The 19095-nt window shown below is 32.3% G+C and overlaps 2 protein-coding genes across 2 annotated transcripts; one reads left to right on the forward strand and one right to left on the reverse strand.

The window, feature by feature from the left end:
• Window positions 1-4150: 4150 nt before the first annotated feature.
• On the forward strand, window positions 4151-4489 carry LOC140036211 (GDSL esterase/lipase At5g03980-like). Its single transcript, XM_072077528.1, has one exon. The coding sequence runs from the start codon at window positions 4151-4153 to the stop codon at window positions 4487-4489; it is 339 nt and encodes a 112-aa protein (XP_071933629.1).
• A 2058-nt stretch (window positions 4490-6547) lies between these two features.
• Window positions 6548-9985, reverse strand: LOC113732327 (phenylacetaldehyde reductase-like). Its single transcript, XM_027258029.2, has 6 exons — window positions 9784-9985; window positions 9006-9181; window positions 8166-8354; window positions 7688-7850; window positions 7283-7469; window positions 6548-6975 (listed from the first exon to the last, which is right to left on the reverse strand). Exons 1-6 carry the CDS (start codon window positions 9899-9901, stop codon window positions 6828-6830), a joined length of 981 nt encoding a protein of 326 aa, XP_027113830.1. The 5' UTR covers window positions 9902-9985; the 3' UTR covers window positions 6548-6827.
• Window positions 9986-19095: the final 9110 nt, after the last annotated feature.

A 19095-nucleotide genomic window follows, 5' to 3' on the forward strand; every position in this document is an offset into this window, starting at 1 on the left:
TGCTAACCATGACTTTAATATTTATGATGGTGACTAGATTCCAGTCGAAGAGGAATCTGATTCCATGAGCACAAAGGAGTTAAATAGTTGCTATGGTTCCTTGAATGAAAATACCTCAAGAAAGAAGCCGAAATATTAAGGTTCAGACAAAAAATTGATACGAAGGACCCTAAATTTTTTGTTGGTTTATTGTTGACACAAAGATGATGTTTAAAAGAGCAGTTGAATCTTATTCTATGAAGTGGGGCACGGAGCATGGTTGGGAGAAGAATGATAAGAACAGGGTCAGGCAAAATGCAAGAACGAAAAATGCAACTAGTTTGCTTATGTTGCAAAAGAACCAAATTGTGATGCAATTGTGTCAGAATGATGGACCAGAACATTAATGTGGTAGAACTTTAACTTTCTATAATAAACATGCAAATTCAGGTTACTTGATTGGGTATTACATGGAGTTCTTGACGACAAATAGGAAGGCTACAATTAGTGCATTTAAGTACAAGGTACATGAAGAGCTAAATGTGAACACTACAAAAGACCAAGCATACAAGACCTTTGGGAAAGCCAAAATTCTGATCCATGAAAAGTATAAGTAACAATACACAAGAATTTAGGACTATTGTGAGGAATTGTTAAGTTCAAATCCAAGTTCCACAGTGCATGTAGAGACAGAGGTTGATGAGAATAATGGAAAGGAAAGATTTCAAAGGCTATACATTTGTTTTGTATCCTTGAAAAAAAAGCTTTAAAGAAGGTTGCCGTCCTGTACTTGGTGTGGATGACTGCCATCTAAGAGGACCACATCCAGGAGCAGTCTTGACAGTTGTTGGGATAGAAGCTAATGACTGCATCTATCCTATTGCATATACAATAGTGGAGACTAAGAACAAGAGATCTTGGACATGGTTCATTGAGTTCTTAAAGTTTGATCTCAATATCTATGATAAAAAAAAATGGATATTTATCAGTGATAGGCAAAAAGTAGTATGATTTCAATCAACTAAACCAACCTTAATTAGAAAATTCAAATGTTGGAAAAATAACTTCTTATGACTAATTTCTAAATTTTTTCATATTTTATATGATAATGTTTGGGTTCTACCATCCAAGATATTCTTCCCAGATTGGAGCATAGACATTGTGTTAGACATCTACACAACAACTTCAAAATGCTCCATCTTGGTGAAACACTAAAGAGTATGTTTTGGGCTTTGTACAAGATCCTCTTATGTCAATAAATTTGAAACCAAAATGGATGTGTTGAATTAGTATGATGAGAATGCACACAAATGGCTAATGGACAATACATCACTATACCATTGCTCTATGTCACATTTTAGGACCAAAGCCAAATGTGATATTCTTCTTAATAACCTGTGTGAGAGTTTTTAATTCTGTGATATTAGAGGCAAGAGAAAAGTGCATCCTTGGTATGTTTGAATGCAGTAGGATATACCTAATGAAAAGATTGAAGATAGAAAGAGAGTGGATGAGAAAAAAGAATGATGTTATCTATCCAAAAATTCGAAAAAAAAAAAACTTGAAAAGGCAAAAGATGATGCTAGATCAAATATTGCTAGGAGGTCTGATGATGACAAGTTTGAGGTGACACATATGTATGGGAACACATTTGTTGTTGATTTAAAGGCAAGGACATGTACATGCAAAAAATAGGAGCTCACTAATTTACCTTGCTCACATGTTATAGGCTGCATTGCATTGATTGGAGCTGAGTTAGAAATTCTAGTGCATCCATATTACTCTGAAGACGCAAATTTAAAGGTTTATGAGCCAACTATTGGTCCAATTAATGGACCTAATAACTAGAAAAGATCTAACAAGGTCCCTATGTATGCACCTAAGAAATTGAAACTTCCTGGTAGGCCTAAAAACGCAAGAAGGATAGAATCGAATGAGCTAAGAACTAATTTCAAAGGGTGTACAAGACTATCTAGAAAGTGTATCACACAGATGACTTGCTCTGAATGTTACCAAGTTGATCAAGTGCCTGAATAAATTGATGTGCAACCCGCTGCTCCAAATGAAAGCTCTCAAAGGCTGTGTAGGACCATGTGTTTTTTTTTTTTTGTCATGTTTTGTGGTAGAGCAAAAGAACATGCAAGCACAAGCTTGGAGAAATAGGATGGTTGTCGTGCAAAAGAGAAAACAAACAGTAACCTTTTGTTACCCTGAAACTCTATACAAATTATTAATTGTTACTTACACTTGAAGGTTCTCACTAGACATGAATTTGCAGGCTCATATGATATTCAATGAGCCTGATGTATAGTGAAAATGAATGGAGCTGAAGGAGTTGCTGCTGAAGTTGTTTGATTGGTGGTTGGAATTTATCTTTTGTCCTTATTGGTAGTTGTTTAAGTTGCTGCTGAAGTAGGCTACTAAAGTAGGTTGAAGTGGTTGCTGTTGAATTTGTCTTTTGTCCTTTTTGATAGTAACAAATGGCTAGAATATGTGGCTAGGATTAGCTTCATTTGGCAACGATTTCAAGTATTTCTGAGAATTTGCTAGAAATTGATTTCATGGGGTTCACATGTTTTTGTAATGAATCTTGGAAGTTATTGTTTTTGGCTGTTAGGAGTTGGATTCTAAGGCTTATTTGTTGTTTTAGAAACATTGTGTAGCTTCTAAATAGCTAATTCCATTTGAATGAAGTTATGTTAGTTGATAACTATATACTCCCTCCGTCCCACTTTGATAGTCCTAGTTTTTTTTTTCACACAGTTTAAGAAAAAGTAGTTAACTTTGTTGGAACAATCAATTTAGGTAGCTATTTTCCTAAAATACCCTCACATTAATTAGAGTACAACTTTATGAAAACTTGAATTGATGGTAAAAAAAAAAATCAACTCTCATTAAATGGGATAGATTTATAGTAACAACAACTTACATTGAATAAGGGTATTTTAAGAAAATTAAAATACAACTATATTCTTCAATTGGAAAGTGGACTACAATTTGGGACAGACGAAAAAGGAAAACAACACTATCAAAGTGGGACGGCGGGAGTATCATATTATTCCATTTGACAATATTATTCATATGCAAGCAAACTTAATGTTATGCAATTCTGCCAATTTAGTTAACAATGACCAAACAATATACATGTATCACCAAAAACTCAATTAAGCTACTCTCCTTCATATCCAACATTGAATTTGTAAACATACAACTTGGAATTCAAAAATATTATAAATCCATAACAATCCATATCCAAAACATATCACTAACTTGATGAAAACTCAGAATTACTTCATTTTAAGAAGACAACATTACATGGTCCAAAACATATGAACCATAAAATTTCATACAATGTCCAGAGCTAGCACAACATCTTCAATTCTAACAAGCCTTGCTTTTGTCTTTGGGTGTCTCCAACTACAACAAGAACTAAAATGTAGCAACAGATACAAGCCAAGAACAATATTTTCACTTTTGCCTTCAATTTGTTGATTTCAATATTTAGTGCTGCATTTTCCCTTTCGGCATTTCTCTACTCCCTCAAAATTGCAGCCATCGTATTCTTCATTATGGGTAGATCATACCACAAAAAAATTTACAAACACCACGTTTCTGCATTCACTACTATTTCATAGTCAAAATTCAAGCAATATTTCAACAAATCTTAACATTTAGCACATCGACCTTCTCCTACCACAAAGCCACCGGCCGTTGCTCTAGATGGACTTCTCATGATTGACTACATTGCCCAGGCACTGGGTCTACCTCTCCTGAATCCGATCAAGGATACAAAGGCAAATTTTGAGCAAACAGCAAATTTTACCGTAGCCGGTGCTACGGCACTATCATCAGCTGTTCTCGCTCGTCATCATGTTAGAAATCCAGTGACCAACAGTTCCCTTGACGTACAGCTTCAGTGGATGAAAGATCACTTTCACAAATTTTGCCACAATGATTGTGAAAGGAAGCTTCAAAACGCTCTATTTATGGTCGGTGAAAGCGGAGACAACGATTATAATTATGCATTCCTTCAATACTTTGATGAGGCTAGAGATACGCTTAGAATTTAAGAGTTAGTACCTCTAGTTGTTGCCAAAATTAAGCATGCTGTTGAGAAAGTTATTAGTTTTGGAGCAAGGACAATAGTGGTTCCTGGCAACTTTCCAATGGGATGTCTGCCAATTTATCTTACAAAGTTTGGGCTAGAAGCGAAGTAGATGAGTTCGACGAGAATCATTGCATATGGCTATTGAACAGCTTTGCAACTTTCCACAATGATCACCTGAAGAAGGCGATTGCCGAGCTGCAAGAGAAGTACCCATATGTAACAATCGTCTATGGAGACTACTACGCTGCATATGAACAGTTTCTCAAACTAGGTGAAACTGAAGGTTTTGAGCTGCAAAAAGCTTGTTGTGGAGTTGGAGGGCTGTACAACTTCAATGAGACGCGAATGTGTGGATTTCTAGGTGTAAAGGCTTGCCGTGATCTCGAAAGATACGTCAGCTAGGATGGAATTCATTTAACACAGGAGGCTTACCGCATGATAGTGGATTGGTTGCAAGCTGATCTTTTCTGGAATTTGCGTTGCCATCATTGAACAATTCTATCAACTTTATCATGTTCTTCAAGCTCCTACAGTAGTAGTACTCGAGTCCCAGTATGCTTTTTCAGTCCAGTAGCTTAGTTTAGTTTTAGCTAATGGGAAGCTCTTGTGTGACTAATTTCGTCACCAACTATTTGAGCACTTACTTTTATATGAAACTTTTTCAGTTTTTATCAAAAAAAAAAATCTTAACATTTAGCACATACAAAAAATTACATCCATACAGTCACAATTCGGCATTGTTGAAGGCAGTGGCGTCCATGATTTTTTCTCCATTATAATATTTGTCATTTCCTTCATAAATCAAGCTTTCTAATTCTGATCCATTTGAGCCAATGCTGTTTGGGACTCGATCACTAGTTGAGCTTGAGAATGCTTTGTCCCAATTCCTTCTCGTATACATTTCATTGCAGTGATTTTGTGCACAAGTTTGGGAAATTTGTGAATTTATTTAGATCTCCTTTTTTTTGGATGAACCCTAGGTTTAGAATTGGGTCCGTCATCGATTTTACTTCTTTTGTTACTACCCCAGCATTGAAGTACCTAAAATACCCTTACTTAGTTGTTCAATTAGCAGTTTGATAGAATTTACATGGTGGCGCCGCTGCGGTGTTCCTCAATTGGAACCGGTAAATAAGTTTAGGGATCAAATTAATCAAAAAAATTATATAAGGATGAAATTGACACTATAAAAAATTTTAGGGACAAAATTGGTCATTTTCCCTAACTAATTTATAACCATTTTATTGAAACAAATGTTGTCGTATGAATCAAGTAATTATCTTGTCTTGTTGGTCGAGAATAAAAATTAAATATTAAATTATTAGAAATTTATTATATAAAATTTCTAAATTTATAACATTGAAGGTGGTGCTAATTTATTGGATAGTACTAATTTGGGTTTAAAATTACAACATCATTATGAATAGTCTTAAAATTTTTGACATTTTTTATTTATTTTGATGGCATTTATTTTTTTCTCTTATTTGGTGCAGAGAATGTTTTTATCTCTTTTTATCATATAAGAGGCGATGAGAGACTTTTTTTTCTTTTAATTGTGTTAGGAAAATATTTTTACCTTTTTGACACATTGCACTTGAAAGTTGATTGAAGTATAATTTTGAAAAACACTAGTGGATCAATAATTAAGATGATAGTATCAAACAATTTTAATTAATTAAAATTTGTAATTGGTTTTATAAACATCTCTAGTTGTATGAAAAGACATGTTTTTGTATTGATAATTTTTTTTATCAAATTGCTATGGGTATTTTTGTCATCTTAATAATAGAGGTGTAGATTTAGACTGAGGGGGTGTGGATTTAGCCCTACCCTTTCTATTATTTGCCATAAGACATATGCAAGCTTACCTCAAACATTTCTTTCAAACAGAAGTATGAAGAATATTTTCTCGTAACTAAAGAGAAGATGGAGTAAGGTCAAGATTAGCGTCCTATTCGATAACCCAGTTAATTATTTAAATTTAATGATTTAAATCTTAACATGTTTAAACGTGTTTGATAGCCAAAAATAGAACATCTAAATTAATTAATTGACATTGAATTTCCTGGCAAAACTTGCTCCAAAAAATAAATGATAAGTTGTTTACGTATCACTTAATGTGATATATACTCAAATGTATTAAATTTAGTAATTAACAATTCAGTATCTTAATTAATTCAGATTTCAGTTTTCAAACTTTAGTTTTATCAAACGCACGTGAAGCACCAATGCAGCTAGCTTGAGCCAGCTAGAATAATCACTCACCAAGTTTTCCAAGTAATCTGCTGAAGCTTTTCGAAGCTATCCCGCTAAAACAATAATCCAAGAATTTTCTACTTGTGTTTACAAAGTTAGAGAGAAATCAAATTAACAGAATTAATTAACTTCATCATATTTTAAACAAATTTTCAATCACAATTAAGTACATTTTATAATAGCATCCCTTCTTGCCACCAACAATTTTGAGTCAAGAAAGACGTCACAATAAGAAATTACAGACCATCTTTATAAATTTTAAAGCTACATTTACATACTAGAAAGTCTAGAATGGCATATAGTTCTGCCACCCGGGAATCAGCAATTGTAAAATGCAGAATGGGAAAGTTTGAGAATGAAAAGCACAATTTTCTAGTACGTTATCTATTGACAAACTGGAAAACAAATGGAGGACTAGAAGGTAAATTTGGAGAGGCCATTTATCAGAGACCATATTTTGTTTACAGGCACATTATGGTATGATTTAAAGACTAACTAAATTCTTCTCCTCGAAGCTTTTCATGGTATCCTTTAGGCTCATCTCCAAAGGGATGTAGTGAATCCCTAAACTTCTGACTTTTTCTTGAGATATTTTGTAGTCTGGAAAAGTAAGGCTGCTACAGTCGATGAATCTGTCGGATGACAAAACAATTTTTGAAATCAATAGTAAACAAAAGTGTAGATAAAAATGAAAGAATGATACGCTGCAAAAGTATGTAAAGATCATAAATCTTTCATGTTTGATGAAGGGTAATCTTTAAATCAGAAACCAGATTAATTGCCAATTTCAAGCTGGATGATGCATGGACTGTTCAGTAAATTCTTTTCTTTTCCATAATGTTGTTGAGGAGGTCACAGGTCTTCAAATGCAGTGCAGATACCAAAAATGGATCAAAGAGCCTAAATAACACATAATTAAGAAGGGAAAAATACACTCACTTTGCCGGGAATTCGAGAGTGGGGTAAAGTTCTTGAAGAACCTCGAGGAGCTGAGAACCGTTTGCAAATCTTTCAACGAGACAATATCTTCCATTAGCAGAAGGGATTTCAAAGGCGAGAATATGTGCACAGGCAACATCTCTAACATCAACCCATGGCAGAGTTGCATTGGGAAATGATTGAGCCCCTGTATTGCCATTAACTAGAATGATCATTCTTGCCAGGATATAAGTTTAGATATCAGTATGACTGCACGAAGCCTTGTTCACAGGAGTTCATTGAGCCATCCTTTCTTTGTTTGAATTTGAGAATACAAACATTTAGCGAGTGATAAAGCTCACACTAGATCAACATTTTCAGAGATAAAAATGATGATTAAGTGACCTAATAGTTTCCTGAAATTACCTGTTACTAGGTTCAGGATGAGTTCTACACTTTGGTTGATCGTTGGCTGCAAGAGAGGACCAATGACCAATGCTGGATTTATTGCAACCATGTCAATGCCATGCTCCTTTGCAAATTTCCACGCAGCATTCTCAGCCAAGGTCTTCGATAACATATACCACAACTGAAACACCAAAAATTTGGTAAGCTGCTAACAAAGCATTGTTTTTCAATTACAGAAACCATACCTGCATCAGTGAATATTTATATATATATATATATATATCTGACCACCATGCTAATCCTCAGAATTAATTCAGTATTTCTGATAATTTGTGAGAAATTTCTATCAAGTCATGCAGATATCTTATCTTTTCTCCATACTTGGACCAAATTAAAATACCATCAGACTTTGTCCATTTGAAAGCGAAAATTATACTAGTATGTATATGACTTCAAAGATAGTTTTTGCAGGAAGAATATAGTAATGGTTACACACCTCATTCTTTTCACAGTATGATGGATCTGAAAACCAGCTCTCGTCAACCACCACATCATCCTTTAAATCAGTATTGTTTATAACTGCTGCCATTGAGGATGTTAGAACCACTCTCTTGACCGATGGAACTCTTGCACAAGATCGTAGCACATTCAGTGTTCCCTTTACTGCAGGGTCCAGTAGTTCCGCCTAAAAATTGAAGGCAGAACAAGAATTGAGTCATTATTCAGGAAATTAAACGGAAATCAATTTTCGGTTCATACCTATAAAGAGCTACGACACCAAAATTCTGTTTTTAGATACCACTGCAAATTCATTGAGTTAAGTAGGTACATCATGTGTGAAATTTTTATTGTAGCTTTTCGTTACTCCTGATAACTAAAGCATACTGTGTCAAGCTCAAACTAATTATGCTCGCAATTAAGTGAATCTCCACATATTCTGTTCTCTGCACTACCTATATCAGCCCCAGATCATGTTCTGAAGTTGTTTGAAGTTAAAAGTTACATGTGAATGAACTATTATCATCTTAGATAATAGATAGTGAAGAAATAATTTCACTGCGGTGACTATACTAATGTTGCATTAAAAGCATATAATAAGAAGTCTAGAAATTAAATCTGGGAAATCTTTGAAGAATTTTATATTCCACGGGCTCTGTTTGCTGAATGCTAATACCATGTTTTTCAGAAAATTTTTGTCGCGAATCTAGTTATGTTTTTATCTCACATATACTTTTTTTTCACATGTATATATAAATTTAACGTAGCAAACAACAAAAAGTGCCGTTCCTGAAAACAGTTTATTAAAAAACCATCCAAACTGGTGACATAGACGTACCTGTGGATCTCTGGCTGGAACTGAAAATTGACAAGGAGATGCAGTATGAAAAACACCTTCGCATCCATTAACTATTTCATCAAAGGATCCCTCTTCTAGCAAGTTTGCCTTAAGCAAAAGAAGCCTCTCCTTGGCTCCATCAAGTGAAGTCAAATGCATTGTTTTTGTTGGGTCATCTGTGCATTTGTAGGTAGTACTCAGACTTGTTAGTGACATTTACGCTTGCTTTGGAAGTTCAGGATAGAATATGAAAGAAGAAAAATCTTACATTGAGAGAGAAAAGAGAACAAAAGCAAAGAAAGGAGATGACAACTCTTTACTATCCTCTATAGAGAATGTATAATCGTTGCCACTTAGAACACCTTAGTTCTTATGTTTATTTGAGAGCAAAAAAGCAATTCAAGGACTCGTGATGAACTGTGCAAACTTTCTCTCCATTTATTCCCACCACTCAAGCAAAGAAATGGGAAATAATGAATAAAATTTCTTTAAGGATCTTAGAATTATCTCCGTATCCATCTAAAACTCTTAAACATGAGAAAGTTTTAATTAAAAAAAGTACTTCTAAGCACTTTCAAGGAATGGTAAAGTATAAGACTCCACATGTACAGCGTGCAGTATGGTTCAAGTTGGTAACAGGCATAACAAAACAATAATAATATCCTAGAGACCTGTATGCAAACAGGATACAGGGACCATTCTTGATTGATGATTCTGCTCATGAATGAGAAGAACAAATGCATGGAACAACAAATCCATGGAGAAAAAATGGACTTACTGAGGTCACGAACTGAAGCTTTAACAGTATAACCGCGCTCAAGCAGCAGCTTCACCAGCCATGAAGCTATGTATCCTGAAGCTCCTGTAACACACACCACCTTCCCTGCACCAATCATTCTTGCTCTTGTATTTTATGTGAACTAATATTGCTGTGTTTTCCCCTCCTAGTTTATCTTATGTGTGCCTGAAGTACAAACTGTTCTGCTACATATATATATATATATAGGAGAAGAAAGTCAAGAATGAAGATTTGACTACAAACTGCATGATTACAATCCTCCATTTACCTTATTCAAAATTATAATTCAAAATGATTTATAATTGAATGTTGACCGCAAATTACGTGATTAGATCCTCTATTTCTCTTAAAATTATTGCGCAAAATTATTTTTAGAGACACGAGGTGTTGATAACTCGATTGTTCATTGTGGAAATCTGGTCAACCCTAGTTATATGCAAAGAACAGAATGTACAAGCATGTTTACCATTTGATTATGCAACAACAGATTATGCATAGTTCAAATTAGTATCATGCATAAATAAACATATTGTATAACTGATCTGATTTTTTTATGCAATTAGTTGTTTACTGTTGGTATAAATTTAAGTGGTACATCTAGAGAGTGATTTGGACTCTGCAATTAATCCAACCACAACAATAAGCTAAATCCCATGTTAGACCGTTAAACTATAGAAACACTTCCATTTTAATTTTTAAATTTTAATATTGGACTTTTTATCCCTAAAAATATGAAATTCATCCCGTTTTAGTTTTTAAACTTTAATTTTGGATAGTTTACCCCTAAAGTATGAAATACATCCTATGAATGTATCAAAACTAACAAAATAGTAAGCAAGTGATGCTCATGATTTAATGAATAAAGTGAGATAGATTCATACTAGCTAATTTAGGGGGTAAAGTGTCAAAAATTAAATTTAAGAACTAAAGTATGATGGGGATAAAATGTCTAAAATTAAAATTTGAAAACTAAAATTGGTGCATCTATAGTTTAAGGGTCCAAAATTGAATATACTCACAAAATATTAAGAAAAAACCCTACTTTCCGAACACATACATAGTGGACATATAGTAAAATGTTAAGTGATTCCTGTTTGTTTAGAAGTAAAATGTTAAGTGATTCATGTTGTATTCAGAAGTAAGAAATTTTTGTTACCAAACAAGATTAATTTAAAACATACCTAATTCATTAATTTTAAATATTTAATGAGTTTACCAACACCCTTTTAGTCCTTGAATATTCTCTTTTGACAGAATCAAAAGAATATTATTGTTTTCTTGAATAAGGATAATGTATATAAAAATGAGCAAGTTGATGGAAGTTACTATGTGGAGCAAACCATACTCATGTAGGTGAATTGAAGCTTTGAATTGAATGTCAAAATATGACCCCATTCTTTGCATGGATGTTTAACTTATTCATCAACTAATACAAACACAAACGACATGATACATTTTATTTCTTATAGATCTCCATAGAGGAAAGTGGGTAGTAAAATATACAACCAAAACAATTTATGGTCAATTCTTGCCAGCTACCTTCATAGGGTTAGTTCAGATTGGTTTTTCAAAAGAATAAAGCAAGGGTCCGTGTGTGTGTATATGGTCTTAAGTACTTATCATTTGGTTCTTTCATTTGAATAAAAAATTAAAAATTAAGATAGTGAACTAGACAAAAGCTCGAGTCCAATCATAATTTTATGGTTAATTATACGAATAACTCAAATTGCTTGATTGATTGCCATAAGGTTAATAGTATACATATACAATGTTCTTGATGTATATAGATTGTTTCAGCCACCACATATTCAATTGCTATGGAAAAATATGCTAATTAACCATGTGAAATCTTGGGATTATTTCCTTCTTCCCATTGTTAGTGTGTGCTTTATTTTATTGATGGTCCCAAAGTTGAGGTAGTTGCTATCTATGTTAAAATTAAATACAAGGGTTTAGTCTTTAGTGGTTAAACTCTTGGATTTTGCTTCTTCCAGCTTAGAAACAGTCAAATGAAGTTGGTAGTTGAGTCTGCTCATTACAGGCAAATGCATGTAGCCATGTGAGGATAATGCAGGCCTCCGTTTTCATAGAGTTTTTATAATCAAATATAAGACTTTCCGCACGAAGAGCAACAATGAAAAACTTTACTATTATTCAACCAACTTTTTTGTCCTTAAATACCCAACACTTAGCATCGGTCATAGTCCTACACGGTTGACGATGTTTACCAGGTTAACTTTCAATTCGTCAACGGACAAAAAAAATTGGGAAGTTTCATTGAGAGAAAATTACATAAACACGCTCTAAGAAAAACAGTTTACCCGTATTTGTTTAGTCTGTATGGTTTAAGTTTGCCAATCTCAGTCCAATGCAATTTTACAGAATGAGATCCTCTTGATAACCTGGGGGTTGTAGCATCTATCGTGGTTGGATATAGTAAGTGATGATCCCATCTTGAAAAGTTTGTGGAAGATGAAAGGTTTATACAAGTTTACGCACAAATGCAAATGAATTTGGATGGTGGGATATTATGAAGGAAAATTTCAAACTTTCACTTGCATTTTGCAAGGTTACTTATCTTATTCACCAACTAATAAAAACACTAATGACACACTATATATTATTTCTTAGAATTTTCCTAATAAGTGCTCAATCGGCATTTGTCAGCATACCTAAATTTTACCTAACCTACCATGTATATGCACACATCAACAATTACTATCCACTATTACAATTATAAATTTTCTAATTAATTTTATATTTCCAAAAATTTAACACTTGAACCACATCTTAACGAATGTCCAATAAGCAATCGTTAGATAGACCGTATTTCTTATAGCGCTGCTTCCACATGACGGAAGGTAGCTAGTAGCATATAATACAACCAAAAAAGTTTATGGTCAATTCTTCTTAGCTTGATAAGGGTTAGTTCGTATTGGTTTCCTAACCCAAAAAACAAAAGAATGGTGGTTTGAATGTGTTTTATTATTCCTTTGGTGTTTGGTATTTGGTATTACCGGCTTCATTCTATATCAAGTCGGTGTACAGCTACCTGCCCTTTCCGCAATATATACCATTGCTACAGAAAAAATATGCTATGCCAGCTAAATCGGGTGAAATCTTTTGGTTATTTCCTTCTTCCCATAGTGTTATTTGCTTCATTTCATTGATTGTCCCAAAGTAGTTGCTACTGTATAGCCTCAAACTATTATAATATTTAACTTTTGACTTTTCAACTATTAAATAAGCAGTTTTAACCCTCTAACTAATTAAAACAAATACACAAAGCGTTTCTATCAACCTGAGTCGTTATATCTAATAAAAACAGCACCCAAAGTGTCAAGAACTACATTTACTGTTTTGTTGAAGATAACGATTCAAGTTAACATAAGAGGTATAAGTATATGTTTTAATTAGTTAAGAGAGTTAAAAGTGCTCATTTGATAATTGAAGAGCTAAAAGTTTAATTTTGTAATAGTTTGAGGGTTCTTGGGACATTCTGCCCAAATCAAAATTAAAAAGAACCCACTATTGCCCTACAAACACATCGAAGTACTGAATTTGTTTTTACTTATTAGCAGTGTATGACCCTTGACTTTTACTTCTAGTCTTAACACTTGTCATGAAAATTACTTCTAGGTACATGTATACAATGACTTACTACAAATTAGTGACGGAAATCAAAAAAATTTAGTACCTAGAATAAATATTTTTCTTTGGTCTGTAGGGTTACATTTACAAAATAGTGATGTAAAAATATTTTTTTTGAAAATTTCATATATATAATTCTCATTTTCTTTTGGCCAGCGAAGGCATGTGCGGCGACTGAACAATATATTGATCCCCCATGTACCTATGTGAAATGTAATTTCAGTATTTTCAGTCTTTAGTGGTTGAACTCTTGGATTTTTGTTTCAATTATAGCTCACGAACTGTCAAATAAAAATTGCTTGACGAGTCTTTGAATTAAGACAAATGTACATAGCAATATGTGGACAATCCAGGCCTCATTTATATGAAGTATTTGTAATCAAATAAGAAAATTTTCCGTACAAGAAAAAAAAGGGTTGAAGACTTAAATTTGGCACCAATTTTTTGTCGATGTCAAGTACGTCAATTGTGCCTAACTCGGGGTAGATCATGTGATGTGTTGCTCCTCTTTAAAATATGACCACCAAGGATCGAGTCCCTAGATTAACGTGTTCAAGAGAAATTGGCCTCTTCTCTCGGGCCGCAAGGGATTAGTCGGGTCGAAGGCTCGGATACTTATGTGTCGGAAAAAAAAAAAGTACGTCAATTGTGTTCCAACATTAGCATCTTTTTTTTTTCTTAATCTTTACTTGACCACAAAAGACAAAATAAATAAATAAATAAATAAATAAATATTCGTGACCTTTGAAGAATTGAAAGGTTTATTGAGACAAAATCATGTAGATATGTTACACGCAAGCATGTAATTTAGATTCAAGTAACATAACTTTTATATATATATATATATATATATATATATATATATATATATATATAAGTTAATGTTCGATTGAAATTGAAAGATCTGATTTTTTTCTTTTATGTTTTTTAGCAAGGAAGGAGTTGAATTTAAGAAGTAGGGAAGAGAAAATAAATTTGAATCCAAAATCTCTAAGTTCGGAAATCTCAATCTAATATAGATCCTCTTGATAAGGAAGTAGCAAAAATATCTATAGCCTATAGTAATATGCTCATTTATCAAATTCGACGCAAAGTTGGCAGATTTAACTTTTGCTTGCTGCATGTAAAATAATTGGAAACTTTTGTGAAGTGCCAAATTGGCTCATTTAAAAAAAGAGAAGAAAAAATTTCTCATTTTGGAATTAGGGACCAAGAATCCAAGGAGTCTATGGACTCGATTTGTGTATCAAACGGTTTTTTTTTAATCTTTTTGTCCTTTAGGTGTCTATCAGACCTTTCTATTGTTGAAGATTTAGGAAATGTATGAAATGAAATAAAAACAAAAAACTTTGATTCTTAGAAAGTTAGGTAAGGGATAACTAAAAATAAAAGAAGAAAGATTATTATCACTTTACACCCTTCACGTTCGGTGTCACTATCAATTTCCCCCTTAATGTTATTTTTTAGTCACTTTACCCCCAAAACTAACGATCAAATTTAACGGAGTTTGTTAATTAAAGTAAAAAGACAAGTTTAGCCCTTAAAGTTACTATCACTTTACCCCCATGAACTATAACTTCATTATCAATTTTTCCCATAGAGTTATTTTTTAAGCAATTTATGCTACCATTAAACCAATTTAGCAAGTTAAAAAACTTTAGAAGAAAGTATCCTTCTTTTTGTATAATAAAAATAATAAAAAATTTAGAGTGGCTTTTTTTAATCTTTTTGTCCTTTAGGTGTCTATCAGACCTTTCTATTGTTGAAGATTTAGGAAATGTATGAAATGAAATAAAAACAAAAAAATTTTATTCTTAGAAAGTTAGGTATGGGTTAACTAAAAATAAAAGAAGAAAGGTTATTATCACTTTACCCTCTTAACATTTGGTGTCACTATCAATTTCCCCCTTAACGTTATCTTTTAGTCACTTTACCCCCAAAACTAACGATCAAATTTAACGGAGTTTGTTAATTAAAGTAAAAGACAAGTTTAGCTCTTAAAGTTACTATCACTTTACCCCCATGAACTATAACTTCATTATCAATTTTTCCCATAGAGTTATTTTTTAAGCAATTTATCCTACCATTAAACCAATTTAGTAAGTTAAAAAACTTGAGAAGAAAGTACCCTTCTTTTTGCATAATAAAAATAATAAAAAATTTAGAGTGGCTCTTCTCCTCTTTAGTATCAAGAAAAAAAAAGTCAAAGTATTAATCTCTTTCTTCTTGGCAATCTTATTAATATTAAAAAAAAAGATCGGGAGGAGAAGGGAGAGGGGGAGAGAGAGATAGAGAGAGAGAGAGAGCTCAATTTTTTAAAAAAAATTATTTTACTTTATTGTTTATCACCAGATTTCAATCATAATTCCAACAACCTTAAATTAATACGATAATGTTAGACTTTTTTTTTCTTTGCAAAATCTAATTTTCTGTCTCCTTCTTTTCTATCTCCTTTTCTTTTCCTAGTATTAATAAGTGTGAAAAAAGAAATTTGAGAAAACTCTTTTATTTTTATATTTTTGGATCTCTTAAAGTGAAAAAAAAGAAGAATAATCATTCTAATTTTTTTATTTTTAATTATATATATAGGGGTAAATATATTTAAAATTTTTTTTATCATACTAGTTAGATTAACGATGAAGTAAAATGTTTAGAAAATAATGTTAGGAATTAAAGTGATTATATCACTATAATTTAAAGGAATGAAATAGTAATAACAATGTAGTAATGCTATAGAATAAAAGGGTATTTTTGTCCAAAATTTTTTAACATGTTGAGTTGAAATACTTATAGGGGTAAAGTGACTAAAAGATAATATTAGAGGATAAAATGATAGTAGTGATATAGTTGAAGGGGGTAAAGTAATAATAACCCAAAGAAGAATACCCAAAAACGATAAATTAAATGAAAGAAGAGTAAAGGACAAAGCATGCCCGAAAAGAAAACGCCTCTTTATAGAAATTTTGTCCTGGAAAGGGTCCAGTTTCAGGTTTTGATCTAGTCTTTACCAATTAGTAGTTTTGAATGTTTGGATTGGGCATTTGATTACGTCTTGGCTTTAACCTGTTCGGGAGGTCTGGCTCAAGTTTAATAACAAACTAGTTTTGTAACCGTTCGTTGAACGGGAATCTTCGAAAAATAATAAACTATTTAGTCAATTTTATAAAAATGTCGATATGAAATACAAACTTAATGTATATTCTATTATAACCTTTCTTAAGTATATTTACAATTCTGAACAACAAAGCCCATGATCACTCACAATTCAAGATGAAAATTTAGTAGACATTTTGTCTTCGCAAAAGGAACGAAAATAAATTTGCCCCTCTCAGTTCATGATCACTCAAGAGGCATAGGCCAAATGCTTATAATATGAATGTTTAATAGCAATGAAAAACATAGAATAGATAGTTCAACTAAAGTAACTAACAGACTTACATGTGGTTGGAAAAAAAGGTCGGCGAAAATAACAAATTCAACTCTTGGAGTATGTGCTGAGCAAGGATCCACAGCACCAGCTACAAGCCCAATACCTTGGACAAACGAAACAAAGGCAAATTAACAAACATCTAACATGCATCCTATAGCATGTTAGATGTTGTTCAATTCGGTGGAAACATCTAACATGTTTCTATATGAAAACTTACGATGAAAATACTATTTTAAATCCTATCTCTTCATACAAAACAAATAGAAAATAAAACCAAAACACACAAAATTCAAGGCATGTTACTAAATTCTTACAATTGAAGATGAACATGTCTTTTTAAAAAAGAAAAATGTATGTCGAAGGAAAATTTATCTGATAATCAAGAGGAGTGGAAACCCAAAATTGACGCTTTAATGTGCCAATCGCTTGCACTGGAAATACCTAACCATATAAAGAGGCTATATGTAGGCATAAGAATTGATAAGCATATAAAGAGATATTGATAAAAATATTAAAAGTAGTTTTATCTTAATTTAAGTTACTGAAAGTACGTAACTTTGGGTAGGAAATAAGAATTGATAAGAATATAAAGAGATATTGATAAGAATATTAAAAGTAGTTTTATCTTAATTTAAGTTGCTTAAAGTACATAACTTTTGGTAGAAAATAAGAATTGATAAGGATATAAAGAGATATTGATAAGAATATAAAAAGATGATAATAAAAAATAGTTTTACATAAGGCGTGCATGCTAAAGAAATTATACAGGTCATACCTTGTTGTTATACCTAGAAGTTCACAAACCAAAAGAGGAGCAAGCGGCCGCAAATATATGATTATGATAGAATGATAATCGGCCGCGAATATAGGATAGAATGCTAAGGACGGTTTTATAAGCCATACATAGATGATAAGGACGGTTTTATATTTGAAATTTAATTTAGATAAATATTGATAATTGATTTCGTGCTTATGAAAAGAAATTGATAAGCTCCATATAGAGCATAGATTATTTTTTTTAAAAAAGGTGGAAATCATGGAATAAATGAACAAAGGCAAAAGAAGAGAGAGATGGAAGAGCGTAGGTTATTTTATAGAGCGTGTTGAAACCACTTGCCCTGTCGTTAAGCCACGTAGGAAAGAAAAAGCATAAAGCGATAAAAATGAGAATACGACTTTATTATATATATATATATATATATATATATATATATATATGATGCCCGACCCAAAAAACGCAAAAATTCAATGCTTCAAAATAATACTTCCTTCATCCCGTAAAGATGATTCACTTTCTTTGTGTTTGTTATTAATTATAGGCCTGTTTCCTTTTTAAAATGATAGTTGGTATATGGACTTACTACTATACCTATAATTAATGTGCATCTTAATGAGCAATAATAAATGTTCTAAAAGATGCTATTCTATTAATCATCCATTCGATTAGAAATAATAAGTACTCTCTCCGTCCCACTTTAATAGTTTAGTTTTTTCTCACATTGTTTTAACTTTGTTAAAAATTAAATCTAACCTATTGTTTCCCTAAAATACCATTTCATTAATATTAGAAATATAACTAATCACTATACCTTTACATTAATTATAACAGCAATACTGATGGTATATTACTCCATTCAAGACATATATCAAAGCAATTGTTGGTGAAAAAGTTGACTGTCTTAAATAAGGTAGGTTATATTTACTATAATAAAGTATATTAAATGAGGGTATTTTAGAGAAATTAAAAGTTAACTATATTTTTCAATTAAAAAATGAACTATAATTTGGAATAGATGAAGACGAAAAACAAAACTATCAAAGTAGGACGGAGGGAGTATCAATGGAAGGGCATATAAGAAGATTACTAAATAAAAATCATTATGTTAACTATGCTTCTTAATTTGTGTGAAATTGGAAGTGAGGTTATCTGAGAAGTTTTATGTGGATTCGGAGTAACTACAAAATATGCCTAATAGTTGATCCAAAACTAATAGAAAGCTCCACCTAAACATAAAAAATCCCACTTGTTAATTCACATGTTAAATGGGTCACTTAACATGTTAAATGAAACCAAGTCGAACTCTTCTGTGTCCATGTGAAACTTTTTCATTGATTAGAGAACAATTATTAGACATGCCTAATAGTTGATCTTGACCGACATAAAATTTTTCGAGATTATCTTTATGGAACGAATGGAGTATTGTGTTACA

This window comes from Coffea arabica, chromosome 2e (assembly GCF_036785885.1).
Source record: "Coffea arabica cultivar ET-39 chromosome 2e, Coffea Arabica ET-39 HiFi, whole genome shotgun sequence".
Classification (NCBI taxonomy): Eukaryota; Viridiplantae; Streptophyta; class Magnoliopsida; order Gentianales; family Rubiaceae; genus Coffea; species Coffea arabica.